This window comes from Saccoglossus kowalevskii, chromosome 21 (assembly GCF_978046115.1).
Source record: "Saccoglossus kowalevskii chromosome 21, keSacKowa6.1, whole genome shotgun sequence".
In the NCBI taxonomy this organism is placed as follows: domain Eukaryota; kingdom Metazoa; phylum Hemichordata; class Enteropneusta; family Harrimaniidae; genus Saccoglossus; species Saccoglossus kowalevskii.
Genome location: NC_140661.1, coordinates 22,539,586 through 22,559,619, shown reverse-complemented (window position 1 = coordinate 22,559,619; position 20,034 = coordinate 22,539,586). Strand labels below are relative to the sequence as shown.

The 20,034-nt window shown below is 36.2% G+C and overlaps 1 protein-coding gene across 1 annotated transcript; it reads right to left on the bottom strand.

The window, feature by feature from the left end:
- Positions 1 to 15,730: 15,730 nt before the first annotated feature.
- On the bottom strand, positions 15,731 to 19,824 carry LOC144343570 (degenerin mec-10-like). Its single transcript, XM_085495082.1, has 11 exons — positions 19,713 to 19,824; positions 18,852 to 19,167; positions 18,632 to 18,738; positions 18,335 to 18,498; positions 17,305 to 17,400; positions 17,081 to 17,189; positions 16,855 to 16,927; positions 16,670 to 16,727; positions 16,490 to 16,560; positions 16,019 to 16,094; positions 15,731 to 15,889 (listed from the first exon to the last, which is right to left on the bottom strand). Exons 1-11 carry the CDS (start codon positions 19,822 to 19,824, stop codon positions 15,731 to 15,733), a joined length of 1,341 nt encoding a protein of 446 aa, XP_085351208.1.
- Between the last annotated feature and the right edge of the window lie 210 nt (positions 19,825 to 20,034).

The window sequence follows — 20,034 nt, the reverse complement described above, 5'->3', positions numbered from 1 at the left end:
AATCCCACTTGTCGTGAAGGCATACGATTGCTTTTGTTCACTTCTCCCATCAAATATAGAATACTTTCTATTTATTGTCACTGTAATGTATATACATAACTACGATGGCCCATGGCGACAATCATCGGTATGTAACCAACTTCCGCGCCGACTCAGCAACTTTTTGCGCCGACTTAGCAATTCCGCGATATGTAAGCAAGTTTCTCGCCGACTTAGCAAATTCCGCAAATTACAACAGTTCATGTCACTTGAGTTCTCGTAATCATATCAATTGAGTTCATGCATTTAGGTCACATTACAACAGTTCACGCCACTTGAGTTCATGCAGGTCAATTGAGTTCATGCATTTAGGTCACCTTACAACAGTTCATGTATTCAGGTCACATTACATCAGTTCATGTCGCTTACGTTCATGTATTCAGGTCACATTACAACAGTTCATGTCACTTGAGTTCATGCATTCAGGTCACATTACAGTATTTTCATGCTGCTTGAGTTCATGTAGGTCACTTGAGTTCATGCATTCAGGTCACATTACAACAGCTCATGTATTCAGGTCACATTACAACAGTTCATGTCACTTAAGTTCATGCATTCAGGCCACATTACAACAGTTTGTGTATTCAGGTCAAATTACAATAGTTCATGTCACTTGAGTTCATGCATTCAGGTCACATTACGACAGTTCATGTATCCAGATCACATAACAACAGTTCGTGTCACTTGAGTTCATGTATTCAAGTCACATTACAGCAGTTCATGTATTCAAGTCACATTACAGCAGTTCATGCCGCTTGAGTTCATGTAGGTCACTTAAGTTCATGCATTTAGGTCACCCTACAACAGTTCATGTATTCAGGTCACATTACAGCAGTTCATGTATTCAAGTCACATTACAGCAGCACTTGAGTTCATGCATTCAGGTCACATTACGACAGTTCATGTATCCAGATCACATAACAACAGTTCGTGTCACTTGAGTTCATGTATTCAGGTCACATTACAGCAGTTCATGTATTCAAGTCACATTACAGCAGTTCATGCCGCTTGAGTTTATGTAGGTCACTTAAGTTCATGTATTCAGGTAACATTACAACAGTTCATGTCACTTGAGTTCATGTATTCAGGTAACATTACAACAGTTCATGTCACTTGAGTTCATGTATTCAGGTAACATTACAACAGTTCATGTCACTTGAGTTCATGTATTCAGGTAACATTACAACAGTTCATGTCACTTGAGTTCATGTATTCAGGTAACATTACAACAGTTCATGTCACTTGAGTTCATGTATTCAGGTAACATTACAACAGTTCATGTCACTTGAGTTCATGTATTCAGGTAACATTACAACAGTTCATGTCACTTGAGTTCATGTATTCAGGTAACATTACAACAGTTCATGTCACTTGAGTTCATGTATTCAGGTAACATTACAACAGTTCATGTCACTTGAGTTCATGTATTCAGGTAACATTACAACAGTTCATGTCACTTGAGTTCATGTATTCAGGTAACATTACAACAGTTCATGTCACTTGAGTTCATGTATTCAGGTAACATTACAACAGTTCATGTCACTTGAGTTCATGTATTCAGGTAACATTACAACAGTTCATGTCACTTGAGTTCATGTATTCAGGCTAATAAACTGTAGGCAGTTGCGACAATGAGTATACTTCCCGACGACATTGTCTGCCATCATGTTTGCCCACAGTGACTCTTTCGGACGTTTCACAAAAACACATTCTAACAAAAATAATAAATTCAAATCAAATGACTAATACCTTTTAATGATATCTTAGCTGACCAATATTGGTAATAATGAATCCCACGTCCTTAGTATTTGGAAATCGTTTATCACTTTAAGTTGTGATGAAAATACACTGTCACTATAAGGCGCGTCGTCTAACAACGACATATATCAATTATTATTCTGCTTATGAGTTTCCAGATACTCAGACAAAGTTTCCGGTGCAAACAGCATTTCATCAAAACAATGAGTCAAATAGTGTGAATGAACTATTTGTTGCGACAAATGATTGCAAAATAAATGTGTTAGAAAAATCTCGTCACGTTATGCTCGGTCAAGTTCACGATATATTCACAACGACGCATTTAAAATGAACATAAATCAACTTTCAGTTTGTGCAGTACTTGAATAGTAGTAGTGTAATCTATAATCGATATATTATTTAAACTTCTATAGACATTGCTGAATATAGAGACAGTAATTACGGTGTAAATATAATTCAGATGAATTCCAAAACGTTGGCTTGAATTTTACTCGGTGCGAACACGTCTGTGTCTTTTGATACAATTACTGCCAATGTTTTTACAAACGTCGCGACTTCACTCTGCAGTTCTGTTTTAGCTCGTATATTTTGTTTTTTCAACCCGTTATGTAAATATCAGATATGGAGATTTTACTGTTTAATATTATTTTGTAACGACGGAAAATATGTAACAAATTACAGTAAGTGTTTTAAACGCACAATTGATGTTCGAAACTAATTGGGTTTTCTGACCGCCGGTGTTTTTGGGGCAGAAAAATATGTCTGTGGTACTGTTATTAATGTCGTGTCACTGCATTGTTGAAAATACGTCGGACAAATTCTAACTTTTAATTATTCTGCTTAGTATAAGCGAGATTTAAAACATTCCATTTTATCGATTCTTGACCTCGAGTTGTACTAAAATATATTTACTTTCAATGAATATTAATTGCAAATATGTCATTGTTTTCATCAAACAATCAGATAAAAGATATTCTCAGCCATTCCATAAGCAATGACAATGACTATGTCCACGTTTCTCTTCGTCAATGTAGTGTATCAAGCTAAAATACCAAACTCAATAAAACACAACTTGATTGTTTCATATATTCAGGTAAACACTGGGTACTTCAATGGCAGTAGCTTCAGACAAAACATGTTTTTAATGAGTGTATTAAACAATAGCACGACTCGAAACTTCCGCGTCCACCACTTATAACAAGTTCCCACTTTCATCGGAGCAATGTCGTTGTTGTTAACATTAGTACTTAATATTACTGTACCTATATTGTTTCGATCTACTAATCATCGGCCTCCATACGGAGCTTTTGTTTATTCAGGTGGCGTGTCGCATGCACCTACTCTTACATACCATTCAGTCATTGGCCTCCACCAATTTACACACACGTGCCCTATTCAGACGCATTGCCGGTATATCGCCCTCTAAAGGCGATGCTTTCGATTGGTTTAATCACTATATCCACGCAGTGGATCGCTCATACAGCTTCAATACTTCGTATTGTTGCAATTGTCATTCCTTTCTAGGTTCGACGATGAAGGCCTTTTTTTGTTTTGTACGTCTGTTACTTAGGAATTTCCAATTTGTAAGGTACAGTTTGTAATAATACAATGACTCACTATCTTAGAATATAGCTACCTAAAACTACATAGTAGAATGCATGTCAAGGTACAATGAAACACATGACAATGTTCAATGTGCATCGTATAACAAGAAACGATCGATATATAATGGCAAACATCAATCAGTTGATCGCGATTGGGTAGCATATATTGGTGAGTGCACTGCGTAAGATGAAAACGAATGATCATGATATTGAACAATTATGGTTTCTTTAGTTGAAGGATGTCTATTAACATATATACTCAACACAACGTTGACGTCAATTGAATCAGTGCATATTACAATACATAATATAATTACACGTTTGTGCCTGTTATAACAGTTTCAAAAAATCCCGCATGTATTCATGTCATCATATACATATCATATTCCGTTGTTAATTGGATTGGATTAATAAAATGGCAGTTTGCCACTTTAACTTTGTGACAATAATCAGTGAGACTACCTAGCTTTTAAACAGATATGCTGTAATTATGGTTAATTGCATTAGGGATAATTTATTCATTAATATTTGTGTTCACGCCACAATCAATCCAGACTATCAAATGTATTTTAAATGACTTCCAGTTAATAATTGCAAACACTAAGTAATTATGGTTGTAAATTTGTTTTTACAAAATACCTGACATCACGCCCTGACTTATGTGTGTCTCACTGATCTGATCATTCATTCAATTGCACTTATCATTTATTTAGTTCGTATACATGTCAGTCGCCATAGTGATCTATACATGCGCGCAAATTCTCGTATGTGTATGAAATTATTTCTGCATCAAATCTTCATGTATTTGGTAAACGCTGTGCTAATTTGCATGCAATGATGCATTATGCAAGGTTTTCGAGCATCATTTTAGTGTTTAAAAAACAAAACAATGGGTGAAACAAACCATTTTTCGTTCGAAGTATAATATTGTTAAAATATTAAGGACATTGGTCTAAAATTGGGCAATGCGGCCAATGCATCTCCTACATCACGTGCGTATTTTAAGATGTATATTTGACTACCGTGCAAAGATAATTAAATGGTGTTTCACATCAGTATCCACATTGACTCCCTATACTCGCCTATAATAAATATTGGTGAGCAAATGTTCATTCAGTTGCTGTTAACCGGGGTTTCATATAACTGTTTTGTTTTCGGGAATAAAATTCATTACAGAAAAGACATGTTCTACAAATATATAAAATAACAATATTTCACATAATCTGCTCCCGGGCAATAATGATCATGATATAAACAAATACATCATCATATTTTAGGTAATTGCGTGGATATTATATTTAATATGTTTATTATTCAATATGTATACTAGTAATTATTTTAATATAATATATGAATATTATAATATCAACTATGCTCACTTATTCCTGATAGAATAAAATAGTTATTTTAATATTTCTGCAAGTATATGAATGAGCTGTGTACACGACAATTGAAAGTTAATGTGGTAAATGTAATTCAATACGCGGTGTTATTATTGAATTAAAGTCAGCTACAGAACATTGACAGTGTATTACAAATTGAAAACTTATTAAATTCAACCGTGAATCGTTAGCAAAACCGACAAAAATACCAAAACTAGAAGTGAGTATTATACACTAAACTATTTCGAGAGAAGGGGCAAGGGGGTAGCTGGTGCTAATTACAGGAATTAAAAAACAAACAAAATCATTTTACGTTTTTACGGGAAATAAAATAAAAATCCCACTTACATATTATATTATATTATATTATATTATATTATATTATATTATATTATATTATATTATATTATATTATATTATATTATATTATATTATATTATATTATATTATATTATATTATATTATATTATATTATATTATATTATATTATGCTTTTTGGTTCACGGGTAAAATAAAATAAAAGACGATCACGTAACAGTACAAAAACACCTTGGAACCCCGTAGGCAGGCCGGTGACACCGGTTCGCACTTAAGGGGGTACCAACCCCCCTGCCAAATTCCAAGGGAAAATCAAAACATTTAAAACACAGAACAAGTAACATAAAACATATATGCGCTGCTGTAAGTGTGTGCAATGATAGCCCACCAAGAGGACAAAACTCTTGGCTCCTGTGCGTGTGCTAAGTTTGTAAATACAATGATGTTCGTTTGTATCGATGTTTAACAACAAGACAAAGCAACTTCCTGCTTTAAATAGATCGTACCTGCCATGTTTACAGTAGAATGCGAAGTGTGTTATCCTCGATTTTACATAGTGCATCCTCTACCGTCCACATAATCTCAAATTCTGGCAGTTGGTTCATGATCCGGAAACATTCATATTCTGTTTAAAGCCTCGACTTAATACTTTGAATAAAAATGTCCAGAGGCTCACTCGATCCTTTGTTTTGCCTTTTATTACGACGGCTGACATGAATTGCAACCTTAGCCATGCACGCTAAGAAACAAAATAAACCTTGTGCCTTGCTCGACATAAAGTGTTTTGAGCGATGGGGTGGTAAAATAGTGAACCACCAAATCGGAATGCGAAAATCTGATTGAAGCAGTCGCGACGCGATGTTATTAAAATAATGGAGTAAGGCGCTATTTGATGGACAATCATAAAAAATATGTTGAAGTGTGTCAACTTCATCACAAAAGGGACATTTATCTGAATTGTTCAAACGAGCTTTGAACAGAAATCTCCCCGTTGGAAAGGCACCATGGACAATACGCCACTGCAGATCCCCATATTTGTTAATGACTGGGGTTTCATAGCAATCCTTGAAGTTGGGTTTAGCACTTTCAGGCAGACTAAGGATGTCCCGCCAAACAGTGTCAAGTTTTTGTAAGTGTTGTGTTATTGACTGGACACGTATTAGATATTTATAGATTGCGCCTTTTTCAAACTTATATAGTGGCAAATTTAGTTCATCAGAAAAGTGCAGTTCAAAGCTATGATGTGAAAGAGGTTGATTACACTTCCCATTCCCTTTGAAGTAGGTGTTGATAGTATCTTTCCATTTGGTAGGAATAGAATCGTGAATGACCTTGATACTGAGATGGAGAATACGCTCGGAATGGATTTTAATTTTATCCGACATATCAGCGGCATCCAACCAAGTTTTATTCGTTTCTGATACCAAATCACATACTTTGGTTATTCCCGCGTCAACAAAATGTCTGAGCGCAAAAGGCTCATTTCGTATGGGATGTATGATGAGTGGGTTGTTAAACAGTGGCTCATTAAGAATATCAGTTACGTTATTATCATTGAACTTACGCACTTTCTCTACAGATTTCCAACACTGGAGGAGCTCATAATAAAATAATGGCAATCTTTGTAAAGGTGCTTTGATAGTGGTGCATAGAAGTTGACTTGCATATGACATATTGCTCGCTTGCATAAAAAAGTAGTCTGTGAACTTAAAACAGGGGTGGTCATGATTATTATATAGATATCTTTGAATATAGGAAAGTCGCATAGTACTTATGCGTGTTGGAAGATGTGTAACATTTTGTCCACCTCTTTCCAAGGGGAGGTACAGTGTTGCAGCAGATACCCAATGTCGCCCTTGCCAAAAGAAGTCGAGCAGCATTTTCTGTACCTTCAGAACTACGTCCGATGGCGGCACAAGGCTATTAAAGCGATACATTAACTGCGATGAAATCAGATTATTAATGATAAGAGCGCGCGTTCTGTAAGACATGCTGTAAACAAAATGACTCCAGAAGTTGATCTTATTATTTACTTTTGCAACAAGTTCAGCCCAGTTCTGATTCGTATAAGTTAGATTATTCCCAAGATAAACCCCCAACAGTTTCAACCCCTCGCTGTTCCATTTTATATTGAGAGGGGAGTAGGTGATGTTGCGCCAGCTACCTACCCATAACCCTTCTGATTTTTCGAGATTGATTTTAGAGTTTGACGCAAGCTCGTAGACATGTAACCAGCGACTTAGTAAGTTGAAATCCTGCTTGCGAGTTATGAAAAATTCCACGTCGTCGGCGTAAGCGGTGAGTTTAGAACGTTGGTTTTTGCTGTGAGGTATAACCAACCCTTCAATGTTTTCATCATTCCTAATTTTATGAAGTAGTGGTTCAATGGCAATGACGTAGAGGGCAGTGGACATTGAACACCATTGCCTAATGCCACGGGCCACTGTGATGGGTGTAGTAAGGGCGCAGTTAACGCGGACCAGGGACTGGGCATTGGTATACATGAGGCAAATGTAAGAAAGGAAACGGTCACCAAAACCAAAGGCACGAAGCGTATTAAAGAGGTATCCGTGATGTATCCTATCAAATGCCTTTTCCTGGTCAATGGCAACAATAGCCAGGGGCGAGTTAGTTAAGTTGGCATAGTCAATACTGTCACGAAGTAGATTTATATTGTCGTGAATATGCCTGTTTGGTATGCTGCAAGTTTGGTCTGGATGAATAATGCTGCCTAAAACACCGCGCAAACGCAATGCAAGCGATTTAGTGAACATTTTGTAATCGCAACATAACAGACTCACGGGTCGCCAGTGTTTTACGTTGGTAACGTCACCTTTTTTTAGGGAGAAGAGTGACCACGGCCCTTGTGCAGGATATAGGGAGCGCATTTTCGTTTGTGGCAGCAGTAAATACATCGCACAGATCACTTCCAATGATATGCCAAAAAGTTTGGTAAAATTCGTTTGGTATTCCGTCGATACCGGGAGTACGCCCATGGGGAAGTAGTTTGACCGTGGCACTCAGTTCGTCAAACGTGATTGGTTTGTCAAGGTCATCACGATCTGTTTCATTTAGTTTCGGTAGCCCTTCAAGGAGGCTATTTTGAGCTTCAATGTCAATGTTATCAGGTGTATACAGGTTATTGTAAAAGGTGTGTATGATTTTCCGCATTTCAGTTTGATTTTCAGTAAGAGTGTTATCCTGGTGCCTCAACTGAAAGATCGCCTTTCTGGTTTCCTTCTTTTTCTCTAACTGGAAAAAGAAGGAATTACAAACATCACTTTCATTTAAAAACTGATGTCGCGCACGCGTAGCACTGCCTTTGTGTTCACGTTGAACAAGGCGTGCGAGAAGTGTTTTCTTTTCAGTGTAACTGTTTAAGAGCGGTGCATCGTGTGCATTACAGCGTTCGATGGTTTTAATTTCCATTTCCAATGCTTGTTTTTCGGTTTTGTATTTATTTTGTTTGAGTGTGCAATACTGTTGTGTGAGTAACTTTATTTTATTTTTGCCAATATCCCACCATGTCTGTATATTTACATAATTATTTCGAAGTGTTTGCCACTTCGCCCAAAAATCAGTTAAGATTGTAACATACACTTCATCGCGCAGAATTTCTGTATTCATACACCACACTGGACTTTTGTTTTTACTGTCACCAATGGCGATGTTGATGTGGACAAGGGAATGGTCAGAAAAAGCTAATGCGCCATTTCTTATGTCAATATTCTTAATTTTCTCACGCATAAATTTGCTGACATAAAACCTATCAAGGCGCACAAGCGTACCACCACGCCCCCAAGTAAAGTTTAATGTGTTCCTGTGGTATTGGCGCCATGCATCAAACAGTTTCTGATGATTCAGGACAGATTTGAGGAGCTTTGCAGTGCGCATGTCCGGTTCAGTCCCTCTATTACGGTCAATGTCGGGTTTAGTAGTACAATTAAAATCGCCTCCCATGATTACTGGGTCATTATTTAGAGAACTGATGAATTGTTCAATTTTAGTGAAGCATTCCACACGCTCAGCGCCATTAATAGGTGCATAGACATTAATTATGTGAACAAGATTTTCATTAATTTGAACATGAGCGTGCAACACGTACCCAGGCATGATCTCAGATTGTGATAAAATATTCACAGTTGCTCCTGGCGAAAACAAAATAGCCACACCCGCACGATTAACAGTGCCATAAGAAAAAAATACCAAGGCCACGCCACACAAGTTTCCAAATATTTTCATCGGAGACAAGAGAGTGTGTTTCTTGTAGCATATAAATATTACAGGGATGGTCACGCCTGAGATAATTGAAAACACTCTACCGTTTGAGGGCGTCCCGGCAACCATTGACATTGTATGTTGCGCATGTTATTGTGTTTGCCATCATAAAAAGGGAAATTAAAAATCAGCGATAAAGTTACCCGTTTTGATTTGCTGTTTAATTTTTTTAATGAGTCTGTGTATGCGAGATTTATCAGATGTGTTCAACTGCGTGGTATTGCGGTGATTTATCAGATGTCGGACCAATATTTTAAGATTGGGGCAAAATTCAAAACACTTGTCTATAAATCTACGTGAGTGAAGTGTAGACACTAAAAAGGTTTTAATATTAGCGTTTGAAATTGTTGATTCGCTGTTATCAGTACATGTTGAAACATTTGAAATGATAGACCCCTCATTCTCACTACATTCGCTGGCAGTTTCCTCCATATCATCAGCGGTTTTATTTTGTGACATAGGTGTGCTGAAAAGGTCTTGTGATTGATCAGTTAAACCACTTAAATCAATGGGGAGTTCGGATAGCGGCGAATCGCGCGGGGATTCAACTGTGAACTCAAGTGAGGGAGATGGTGGAAATGGGGCCGACTCCGTAAGCTCGGGCTGTGGCTTTGGAGTGCACACTGTTACATTGGCATAGACGTGGGGAAAGGGTTTTTTGGGGTGGACGGGGTGGGGGAAGCGATGGTGATGCAATGGAAGGGGAAGGAGGGGTTCGTACCCTCTCTTCATCAATCGGACAATTTTGTTCAACAATTTCGATTGCATTTTCATCGTTACGCTTTTTAGAACTTGGTTCACATTTATTTTCGTCATTTAACTGGTCATTGTTTTGTTCTTCTCTATGAACTGGTGATCTAGAGCGCGTGCGCTTTTTGCTCATATATTTGGATGAATCTGTATTCATTTTCAATTTCAATGTTATCTGTTGTACCATCGGCCTCATGATTGTTTATCTCAGTATCTGGTGCTTGGGTGTTAATTATATCAGTTATGTCATCGTCTTTGTCGTGCAATGTGTCAGGGGAATTAAAATTAGTTCCTACATTCACCTGTTGGGAGTCTGTTGGAGTGCTATTTTGAGCACTATTATTTTCATCATTCATCATTTGCATATTCGTTGTATGAAACTTTGGGCAAGTTTTACGTGTATATCCCTTCATGTTACATGAAAAACAAGTCAGTTCGTCAGACGAAACGTAAATATTATATGTCTGACCTTGAAAAGTAATAGGTAATAACACGTTGATATTGAGATCTTTTAAATATACATAAACTTGGCGGCGATAAGACTTTACGTGTTTCAGTGCTGGTCGTTTGCACCCGAGTGGGATCGCTCGCACCGCGCTCATGACACGCCCGTATTTAGCATCTGTAATAAAATTGTCAGGTAAAAAAGGAGGAACATTTGATAGCACAATTTTTGTAGAGGGGCGGACAAGAGGTTCAACTGAAACATGGAGGTCTTCAATGTCAAGGCCAGCGGCAGAAACCATGTCGATCCATGTAACCTTATTTAAAAAGACAATAACCGATCGGTTCATACGGGATGCAGCCACAATATTACTGGCAATATTACTTGACGGTGGCCTTGTGTGAGCGGCAGCCATCTTGGTTGCCGACCACCTTGCCAAGGCAAAGGCAAAAACACTCCAAAACCCACAATAATAACGAAAACAACAACTATAAATTACTCAAGTAAAAGGTAGACACACTATATATAAAGCTGTGTAGAAACACGGGCGCACAACGAGCGCAAAAACGCAAAACAGGCGGAAAATCGGGGAGCGCTGAAAAGCACCGCGTTCACCCGATTGTATTATATTATATTATATTATATTATATTTTTAACATATATTTGTGTTTAAGACTCAACGGCCGGACGATTAAAATAGGTGATTATGTTTTACACCTTGCCCATGTCTATGAAATTACGTTTTTTTATATATTTAAATTACATTATTGCGAACAAAACCAACTGATTACAGCTTACAAAGATACCCCATGGCGACCTACTTTCGAATATCGATCAATCCCACTTGTTGTGATGGCATATGATTGCTTTTGTTCACTTCTTCCATCAAATATAGAATCACTGTAATGTATATACATAACTGATAAATTTCCATGGAACTATGTAGACGGAATGACATTTTTTTGATATATGTCTTTTTTTTAATTGTATTGACAACATTACATCATAAGGATTACACAGTTGAATACACACATTCATTAATTATTTATAGTAGAGTAATCCATTTCCCACAATGCAGCTCTAGTTTGTCTTGTTCATTTGCTATCTCATACTCAAGATGGTAGTTCGACTTGACCCAAATTTTAAAGAGTGGAGAACAGGGTTTGTTTTTCTTCATCTTGTTGTTATAGGTTAATATTTTACTTTGGCGTGAGCAAATTAAACGCGCAGTTTTTTAGATTTGAATATAATGATTAGAGTCATACATCATTATATTAATCAAAGCTATAAAACAAATCTTGGGCGTATTATATGATGTAATGTGTATAGTAAGTTCGTGTTGAGAACTGAAATCTGGTCTACGCATATTACTATATCGCATCTTTGTTGCCATGGTTTACAGCAAGTGTTAGACATGGACGCTTTGTTTTTTTGAAGAAAAAGGTTTATTGGATGGTTATGGTGTTAAAGAAGTCCTGCGCTGAAAATATGCTGATGCTATAAACAAAACTGTATTATTTAAGCTAATGACAAGTTGTAAATTTTGAAGAAAAAGGTTTATTGGATGGTTATGTTGTTAAAGAAGTCCTGCGCTGAAAATATGCTGATGCTATAAACAAAACTGTATTATTTAAGCTAATGACAAGTTGTAAATTAAACAAGTACATTATGGGTTTACTCGCTCACATTTTACTTTAATTGTATTGAAATACGAAACATTAAACTCTTATCTTTGTCATTATCCGCATTACAACTGAGATTGGTTTAAATGTCAGTGTATATCGTATTAGAATTTTATCAGCTTAAAATATTGACGTCAATTGACCCCAATAATGTTGTGACTGAAAATGTTCCCAATACATTGCGTGTACAACAGTCTTGTCGAACACCTGCGGGAGCTTTCTCCTCTGCCAACAAAATGAAACTAATGTGCATATTTCTCTAACATCCACTATGAAGATGCAATAGGTCGGGTCAGTTGGCATACCATGTTCTAAACAATATATCTTGACGCTCACTTTGCTTGCAAGCGTTTTTCCCTATGCCAAACAATGTAACAACTATTACAGGAACATTCACAAATTGCAATTGTTTACGTAACTGACACTCCATATTAAATGTATGTTACTCATTTACTTTGAGTGAATTCAAGATAGTATGAATGCAGAACAAAAAAAAAGGTTACGGGGGTAGCCTAATTTTATGTACATCAGATGATGTGAATCTGTGTCACATTATGCTCTTTATGACTATTCATTGTAATCTCATGTATAACTAATCAATATGATTGTGCTACATTTATATGTGCATTTGTGTGCTCTCCTCATATTTGTTCATTTTGGTAGTAATTAAACTTTAATAATTTATCGTACTGCACTTAACATACTATACTGCTCAACCATCTGGGGCACTAGCTCTGTTACGACGTTATAACGTATTCAGAGCCATGCGAGTATTTCCTGGCACCGACTCGTCGACTACCACTATGGTATATAGTATTATAAACAACCTACACTAATTACTACTATACTTTAAGTTAAATCTATTCATAAACTAGAGTCAAATTAGACGAACATTTTATTCATATTCGAATTTTAGTTGCTTGGCATTCGTGAAAATAGGCTTGCCTAGTGCATTTATTGTGCACTTAAATAACAATTATCTACCTAGAAAATACCTAACCATCAACAGACCTTCATTCAGCGTAATCGTGTGAGAACTTTCTAAATATAATGCTGGAACTAGTGAGGTAGAATTAGTCTGTGATTTGATTGTTACACTATTTGTGGGAATATATACTGCCTGCTACAGGTCCCATGCCACTAATCAACCAATGCCTTGCAAGAACCAATGATTTTTTTATTTTGTTTTCTTCTCAGGTGCTCCCTGTTTGAGGGCGCAGTCGCCTGGGTCAAAGGTGAGACCAACATGTGGTCTTTTGTTTACTACTTAGCGTACCTGTGTACCTGTTGGTTTATTTTGTGTGCATTTGGATGTTCTAATCTTGGTATTTTTCCAGTGTTTTTTTTAGGTGCAATCCAAATACAGTAGGTGTGTCTTGTTTACCTGAGATTTGTAAGAGTTTGAGCTGGCCAACATGTTTTTTCATATGGTTGTTTACTGGCATGTTGATTTCCCATTTTTGAGCAATGTTTACAACTTTCTTCATCATTTTCATATAACAATCTCGTCATATGTTAACATTTTCGTCTATGAAAATTCAAGTAGTGGTATGAGCCCTACAATGTCATTGTGATTTTCCCTTTGGCTACCACTCTAGTTAATTATACCCAATATGTGGTGTGAGGTTGAAGCGATGACTGAATAACAAACCTCCACTGGCGAAGATGTAGCAGGAAGTGTACACATATTTTTGTCATGAAAAATATTCATTGTAGTGTCATGAGGACATTTTCGTCGTGTCTCTATACACGTCGGCTTGAGGTTCAAGATCGGAAAAGACACCTACACTTTACAGTCAAATAGACACACAACGAAATACGTACCAATAGCTAGTCTTTAGCCACATCGAGAACGCCTCAGGGCAAACTGCCTCGTCCGAGACTCTGACCAGGACTGAATCGTTTTAACCAATTACAAAGAAGAATCTAAGGCGCAACCTTCACACATTCACCTGGAACATAGCCAATCACACTACATACTGGACACGTCTTATCTACTGATTAATCGTCCGCTATATTAATAAACTACGCATACCAAACGTCTAAAATAGTAGTTCAGATGACGACGGTTATATCGTAATTAGTTCCAAATCACTGAGTTAAGCTCCGTCCAGGACCTCGCATGAGCCTAAATGATGACATATATAACACAGCTATCCACTAGTAACCAGTGAACCAAGTCGGTCAACAGATACGCGAAAACTAATTCATGACAGTAGTGACAAAAAATGTAAAATGTTGTAAAATCTAATTTTCAAAACTAATAAAAGTAACACTGTACTTGTAATTGTCTGTGCAATTTATTTTATTGGTAGGAGAAACATAAAATACATGAAGAATGTTTGTGCAGTATTGCTACTCGAATCAAAATATCTGAACTGTCAGCAAAAAATGTGATACTGAAGTGAAAAACCACCTTCTAGCTGCTCATCTACTTGTCATTAACAGTGAGATTTGTGTTGCGATATGATAATTTCGAAATAAAACCTGCAAATTTTGAACACATTTTAATTTCCAATTTTCAGACATTTATTGGCGCGACTTTAAACTTCACGCTGATAAAAGTCGAAACTTACATAAATTGACAAAGAATAAGTTAACATGTTTCAATTCTACCCACAAAATAAACTAATTATCACCGATACTGGTAATACAATAAAATATTGACAATCTGCGCAGAAATAAAACCAAAAGCCAAGTATACAAAGCACAATTTTCACTTAATTGTTCTCTTCCAAAAATCAAGGGCAGGACACTAAATATCTAAATATATGTGTAATTGTTGAGAAATAAGAAATCTTTGTTTTTTGAATAAACACCTGAATATACATGTTAAGAGTATACCTAATTCCTACTTACACAAATTGTTACTACCCGATACCTAAATAGCATATTGTACTACACTGCACGACACATATATCCAATATCCAAACAATCTGATTAGTACCTCAATAAATATAAAGTACATTTCATAAACGTTCCAATAATTAACTATAAGAAAGCTTTTATTACTATGATACTTAATACCATGAATTTAAAATCTGTAATAGAAAACATATGTATATCACAATAACAATAACAATAATAGTTTATCTATGTCATTTGGTAAAATCTGTGTACTCTGATAATTCAAATGTTTCATCATATTTTTCAATTCATATATACTAATGCTAAACAGGATTAAGAGGAACATTCAGCGTTGTCAACCCCAATTTGAAGCTACAAATAAAGAGATTTTTTGTTTCCTACCATAATGCTGTACCAGTAGCATGTGGTGTTAAAATGCTACGACAAATGTCGATATGTCTTTTTCTATACATACCAAAGCTTCAAGAATATGTATACATCGTCAAAGTAATGCATATATTAAACAACATGTACTTATGAATATCCCAACTGTGCATTTAAAACTGAATAATTTGTCAATCAAGTGTTAAATACAATTACACATATTTTCGCAAATTTGCTAGCATATTATTGTTCTATGTGAACTGGTGTAACGCGATTTGAGAACCGATTTATCCAACATCTAAACACCATCGCAAGAAATTCTAACAGCTCAAACACAGTGATAATCGACAAGCCGATATAAAGGCCGAGCGTACCTCCAATGTCGCCAAGTAATTTTTCAATCTAATAAGAAAAATAGAAGATATGAACACATGTCTTATCCACTGTGCACTATCATTGCAAAAAAGTCAATACAATTACATAGGATAACTTTGGTCCGACAATACAAAAACAAACATGCTAACTACTTACCACGTATGCCTCCTTCTCCTCCACGAGTGTGTAGGTTAGGTCCTCAAAGTATACTGATAAACGCACCAAATTTGATCTAAATAAACGACAGTATTGGTATTTTTACAATAAGTACAATGTTAACCATGACAAAGCGCCTTAACACTCTAAAACCCATGCAAATACCGTGAAATAAACGCAGACCAACATATGTACATGAACAGAAAATCTGACTTTACAGATAACGGCATTCAAACAAGGCATAGTGTTCTACAATAACACTAGTTGACCAAAGGTTACATCATACTATCACACAATGCCAGATGTTAGCTTAAACTTCTTGGACAGTTTCTATAAGCTTATGAAATATATTTCCTTCCAAGACACGTGGTGACATTTAAGCCACGCATTTTCTCGCATATACTAAAAATATGTATGTATTTCAATACAAAGGTCGAATTATTGTTAATCATCAAAACATACTGTACTTACTGAGCCCCTTCCATATTCCAGATTGTTTTCGTTTTTTCATTTGTTAGGTGTAAAGATTTCAGAAGCGGTAGCTGAAATACGCAGTGTTGATACATGCCTTGTTAACTGTTTGAATTATGCTAGCGAGTATTTGTACGAGGTAAAATCAAGATGTGGAAATCAATACAACAATGTACTTACTAGGTAACTTTTTGACGGCCAATATGACTGTGAAAGAGTTTTCTGGTAAGTAGTTTCACTACACAACAAACGAAACACAACTTGGTTTATGACAAACATAAATGTTAACAATTTCTACAAAATGCTATAAGAACTGAAATAGCAAATGAGAAAAGCCAATTTGACAGTCAAGATGTACTTCTTACGTGCAAGGTTCCCTGCAGTTACAGTTTAGTGCTCGCTTCTTGTTCATGTAGTAAACCAATTGACGACATCGTTCTATGTACAAAGTGGATGATAGACGTGTTAGCAGCAGCAACAGGTAACACATAGCTCTCAACAGTAATGCTTCAAATTTTGGCTACGACAACAAATAGTTGGCAAATGTTTTGTTTCGCCCGTATCATGTGTTATCGTTTTCCAGAAACTGACCTTGTTCTTTATTAAGTACCATGCATCTTGGATATCCCGTAACCATCATCGTATCTACACAACCACACATGTCGACTAGATGGCTAAGAATGCAACTCTTCTCACATGCCTAAAATAGTTATACCTGGTTAACCTGCATCATAACTGTTCAATGACTAACAACCGTACAAATGTCTTATTTAAAAAGAAGTGATATCGTGATACGCGTACTAATATATACTTACTACAGTTGAATACCTAACATCTTTATCAAAAATAAATGACGAGGTTCCTTCATCAGTGCAAGGCCCATGTGGCTCTGGTTTTCTTATTATTTCCGTCTAAAACAAAACGAAGTCAAACAATATTATGTACTTGTACACCAACCTCTTAAAATTGGATGGTAACATCACCGAGAGAAATGTAACAACAATGAACCAACAAATACATTTTGAATAATAGTTACCAGTATACTTGGAGCGCCGTAATTAGTTTCAAATATGTTGCTGTTATTTATATTGATTGCCTTTTAGTATTCTATATTATTGATCTCATATTTATATATACTAAGTATTATAAGTAATGCAGGAAGTTTACCAGAAATATACAAGCCGTCTGAATACAGTAACTGACATAACGTAACCTTCTGACATATTACAATCACAGCGAAACTACTGGGAAGGGTTTTAATTGGATATCTCACGTGCCTGGTATTTTATACCCGAGTTAATGCTAAACCGTAATAGCAAACAAAATCTAGTCACCAAAACATTGCTATAACAACAAACGTTGTTTTACTAAATACAACATCTGGCGCCATTAAGAGTCAGTGTTTCGCGGGGGAGAGACAGGATACATTTACAATGTATAAGGCATTCAATTAGTTAAACAAGTTAGTAGTGTGAGCAAAGTAGACACAAACAGATTTAAGATTTCAGTGCCATAGACCGACAAATGCATAAATTATAAATCAGAACAGTTGCTTGATAGTAATGTTAATTTATCTACATCCAAAGAGAAGGACCATGAATACATTCATTCTGTAGTTGCCTCTCTAAAAACTCTAAAATGCGGAAGCCGTTAAAAGACCTATTGATATCGGGGATAACAGAGCATTTCTAACATTTTAAAACATATTAAACGCAGTCACGTCGTTATGAATATGTAACTACAGCGTTATTATAATACAGGAATCTTGCGCTGTGTGTCAAAATGATAAAAAATGTTTCTTTTTTCATTATAAGTCTTCTTGGTCGAAAGGAATTCGTAACTCACCATCCGTATTCCGATGGATGTAGCTCTTCCAGGAGGTACTGTGACCCCTTCATCTTCTGGAAATGGTATGCGGTCAAATGGATGAATAACAACTCTGATTCCGGACTCCTGGCCAAATAAACTGATATACTCAGTTTGTTCAGTGAATAATGTTAGTATCAGACCTGCGGGAATCAAGAAAAAGTAGTTTTTATCTTGATACCGTTAACCAACATCGAACTTTGGCACAATTATTGTTGTTGAATTTGAAGTGATTTTGTTACGTGGTGCAAGTGTGTGATGCAAATAGTAGCTTACCATACTGTGCCCCGGCGCGACTTATTCTCATAACATCAGACCCATTTTTACCATGGTTATAAGTGAAACAATTTCCGTACTGTTCATGCTGAAACTCATAAAAGTAGCTGTAAGCAAAGTGACGTATTATTAGAATCATGTTTATTTCATTAATCTCATAGCACTTTAGAGAGCAGACTAAACACATGAGCTAATATTAATAGTTGACAAAATGTAACACCTTTCATCACATTCGCTCTGATCAAATGTACATTGCAAGAGTAAATCTGTCAGCTGATGACCCAGATATTCTACTTCTTCCGACTTGAGTTTCAGAATGTCTTCTAAATCGCTATGATCTCTGCGACTGCTGTACCGTTGAAAGGATTCAATATCTGGTGGATCTTCTGTAGTGACGCGATCGAACTTCCTATCGACATAGTTATTTTTGAAGTCATCATATAAAGATGTGTTATCGTTTACTGTGAGATACGGTGCATACCAATCATAATCCCAAGTATCTACGTATGACTGGTTGACGAATGCATTAAGCGTATCTGTGGATTACAATGGCAGTGTACAGTGTGTTCAATCACAAGATCCGTGTTCCCATGTTGTGAAAAGTATAGCACATTGTGACTAATCATATATATCATGTCACTCGGGTAATTAGTATCTCATCACGAGTACCAAATCGTGATATTAATTAAACCAATATCACTGGTTTTGTATGGACATTGCTGTGTTATTCTAACCCGTTAACGACATATATAGACAACTATTTCAGGAATAAATACATAGTAAATTAATTTGTCAAATGTTCACAATCATCGTGATATTTTTGTACTTCTGTGTATCTTGCTTATTGTCCTGCTGGACACCTACTTACCCTACATGTCATAATTGTCGATTAAATGATAATTTAGTCGAGAAATATTTGTTTGGACGATTCGATAAAACGAAAATTCATATAATAATCTGCAAAACTTCTTTCATAAAACAAACTTTGAAATTACATAATTCGTCTGTCATACATCTTATGATGTTTGTCTCGATTTCCAATCACAGTAACATTAGTCAATGAAGAGAACTATTACCTTACCTTGATAAATAGTCACCTTTATCAGCTGAGGAAATGCAGGAGTGTAGAGTTGCGCAATACCAACATAGTGTATTGTCAACGGATAAGGATCAGTCCACGAGATGTATGTCATTCCTCCCGGCTTTCCTATCTCAAAAACACCCGCTTTAAAGCTCAGAAAAAACGTTAAGCCATCCAGCCACTGAATGGTAGGTAAAGCAGTGGCCTCTTCCAAACAGTCAAGACATCTTTGTATTGTAATGTTTTTTTTTAGGCTCAAAGGAATTGTTATTACGTACATTGATGGCATAATTTCTTTTTCTTTTGAAAGTGTAAGGTAAAG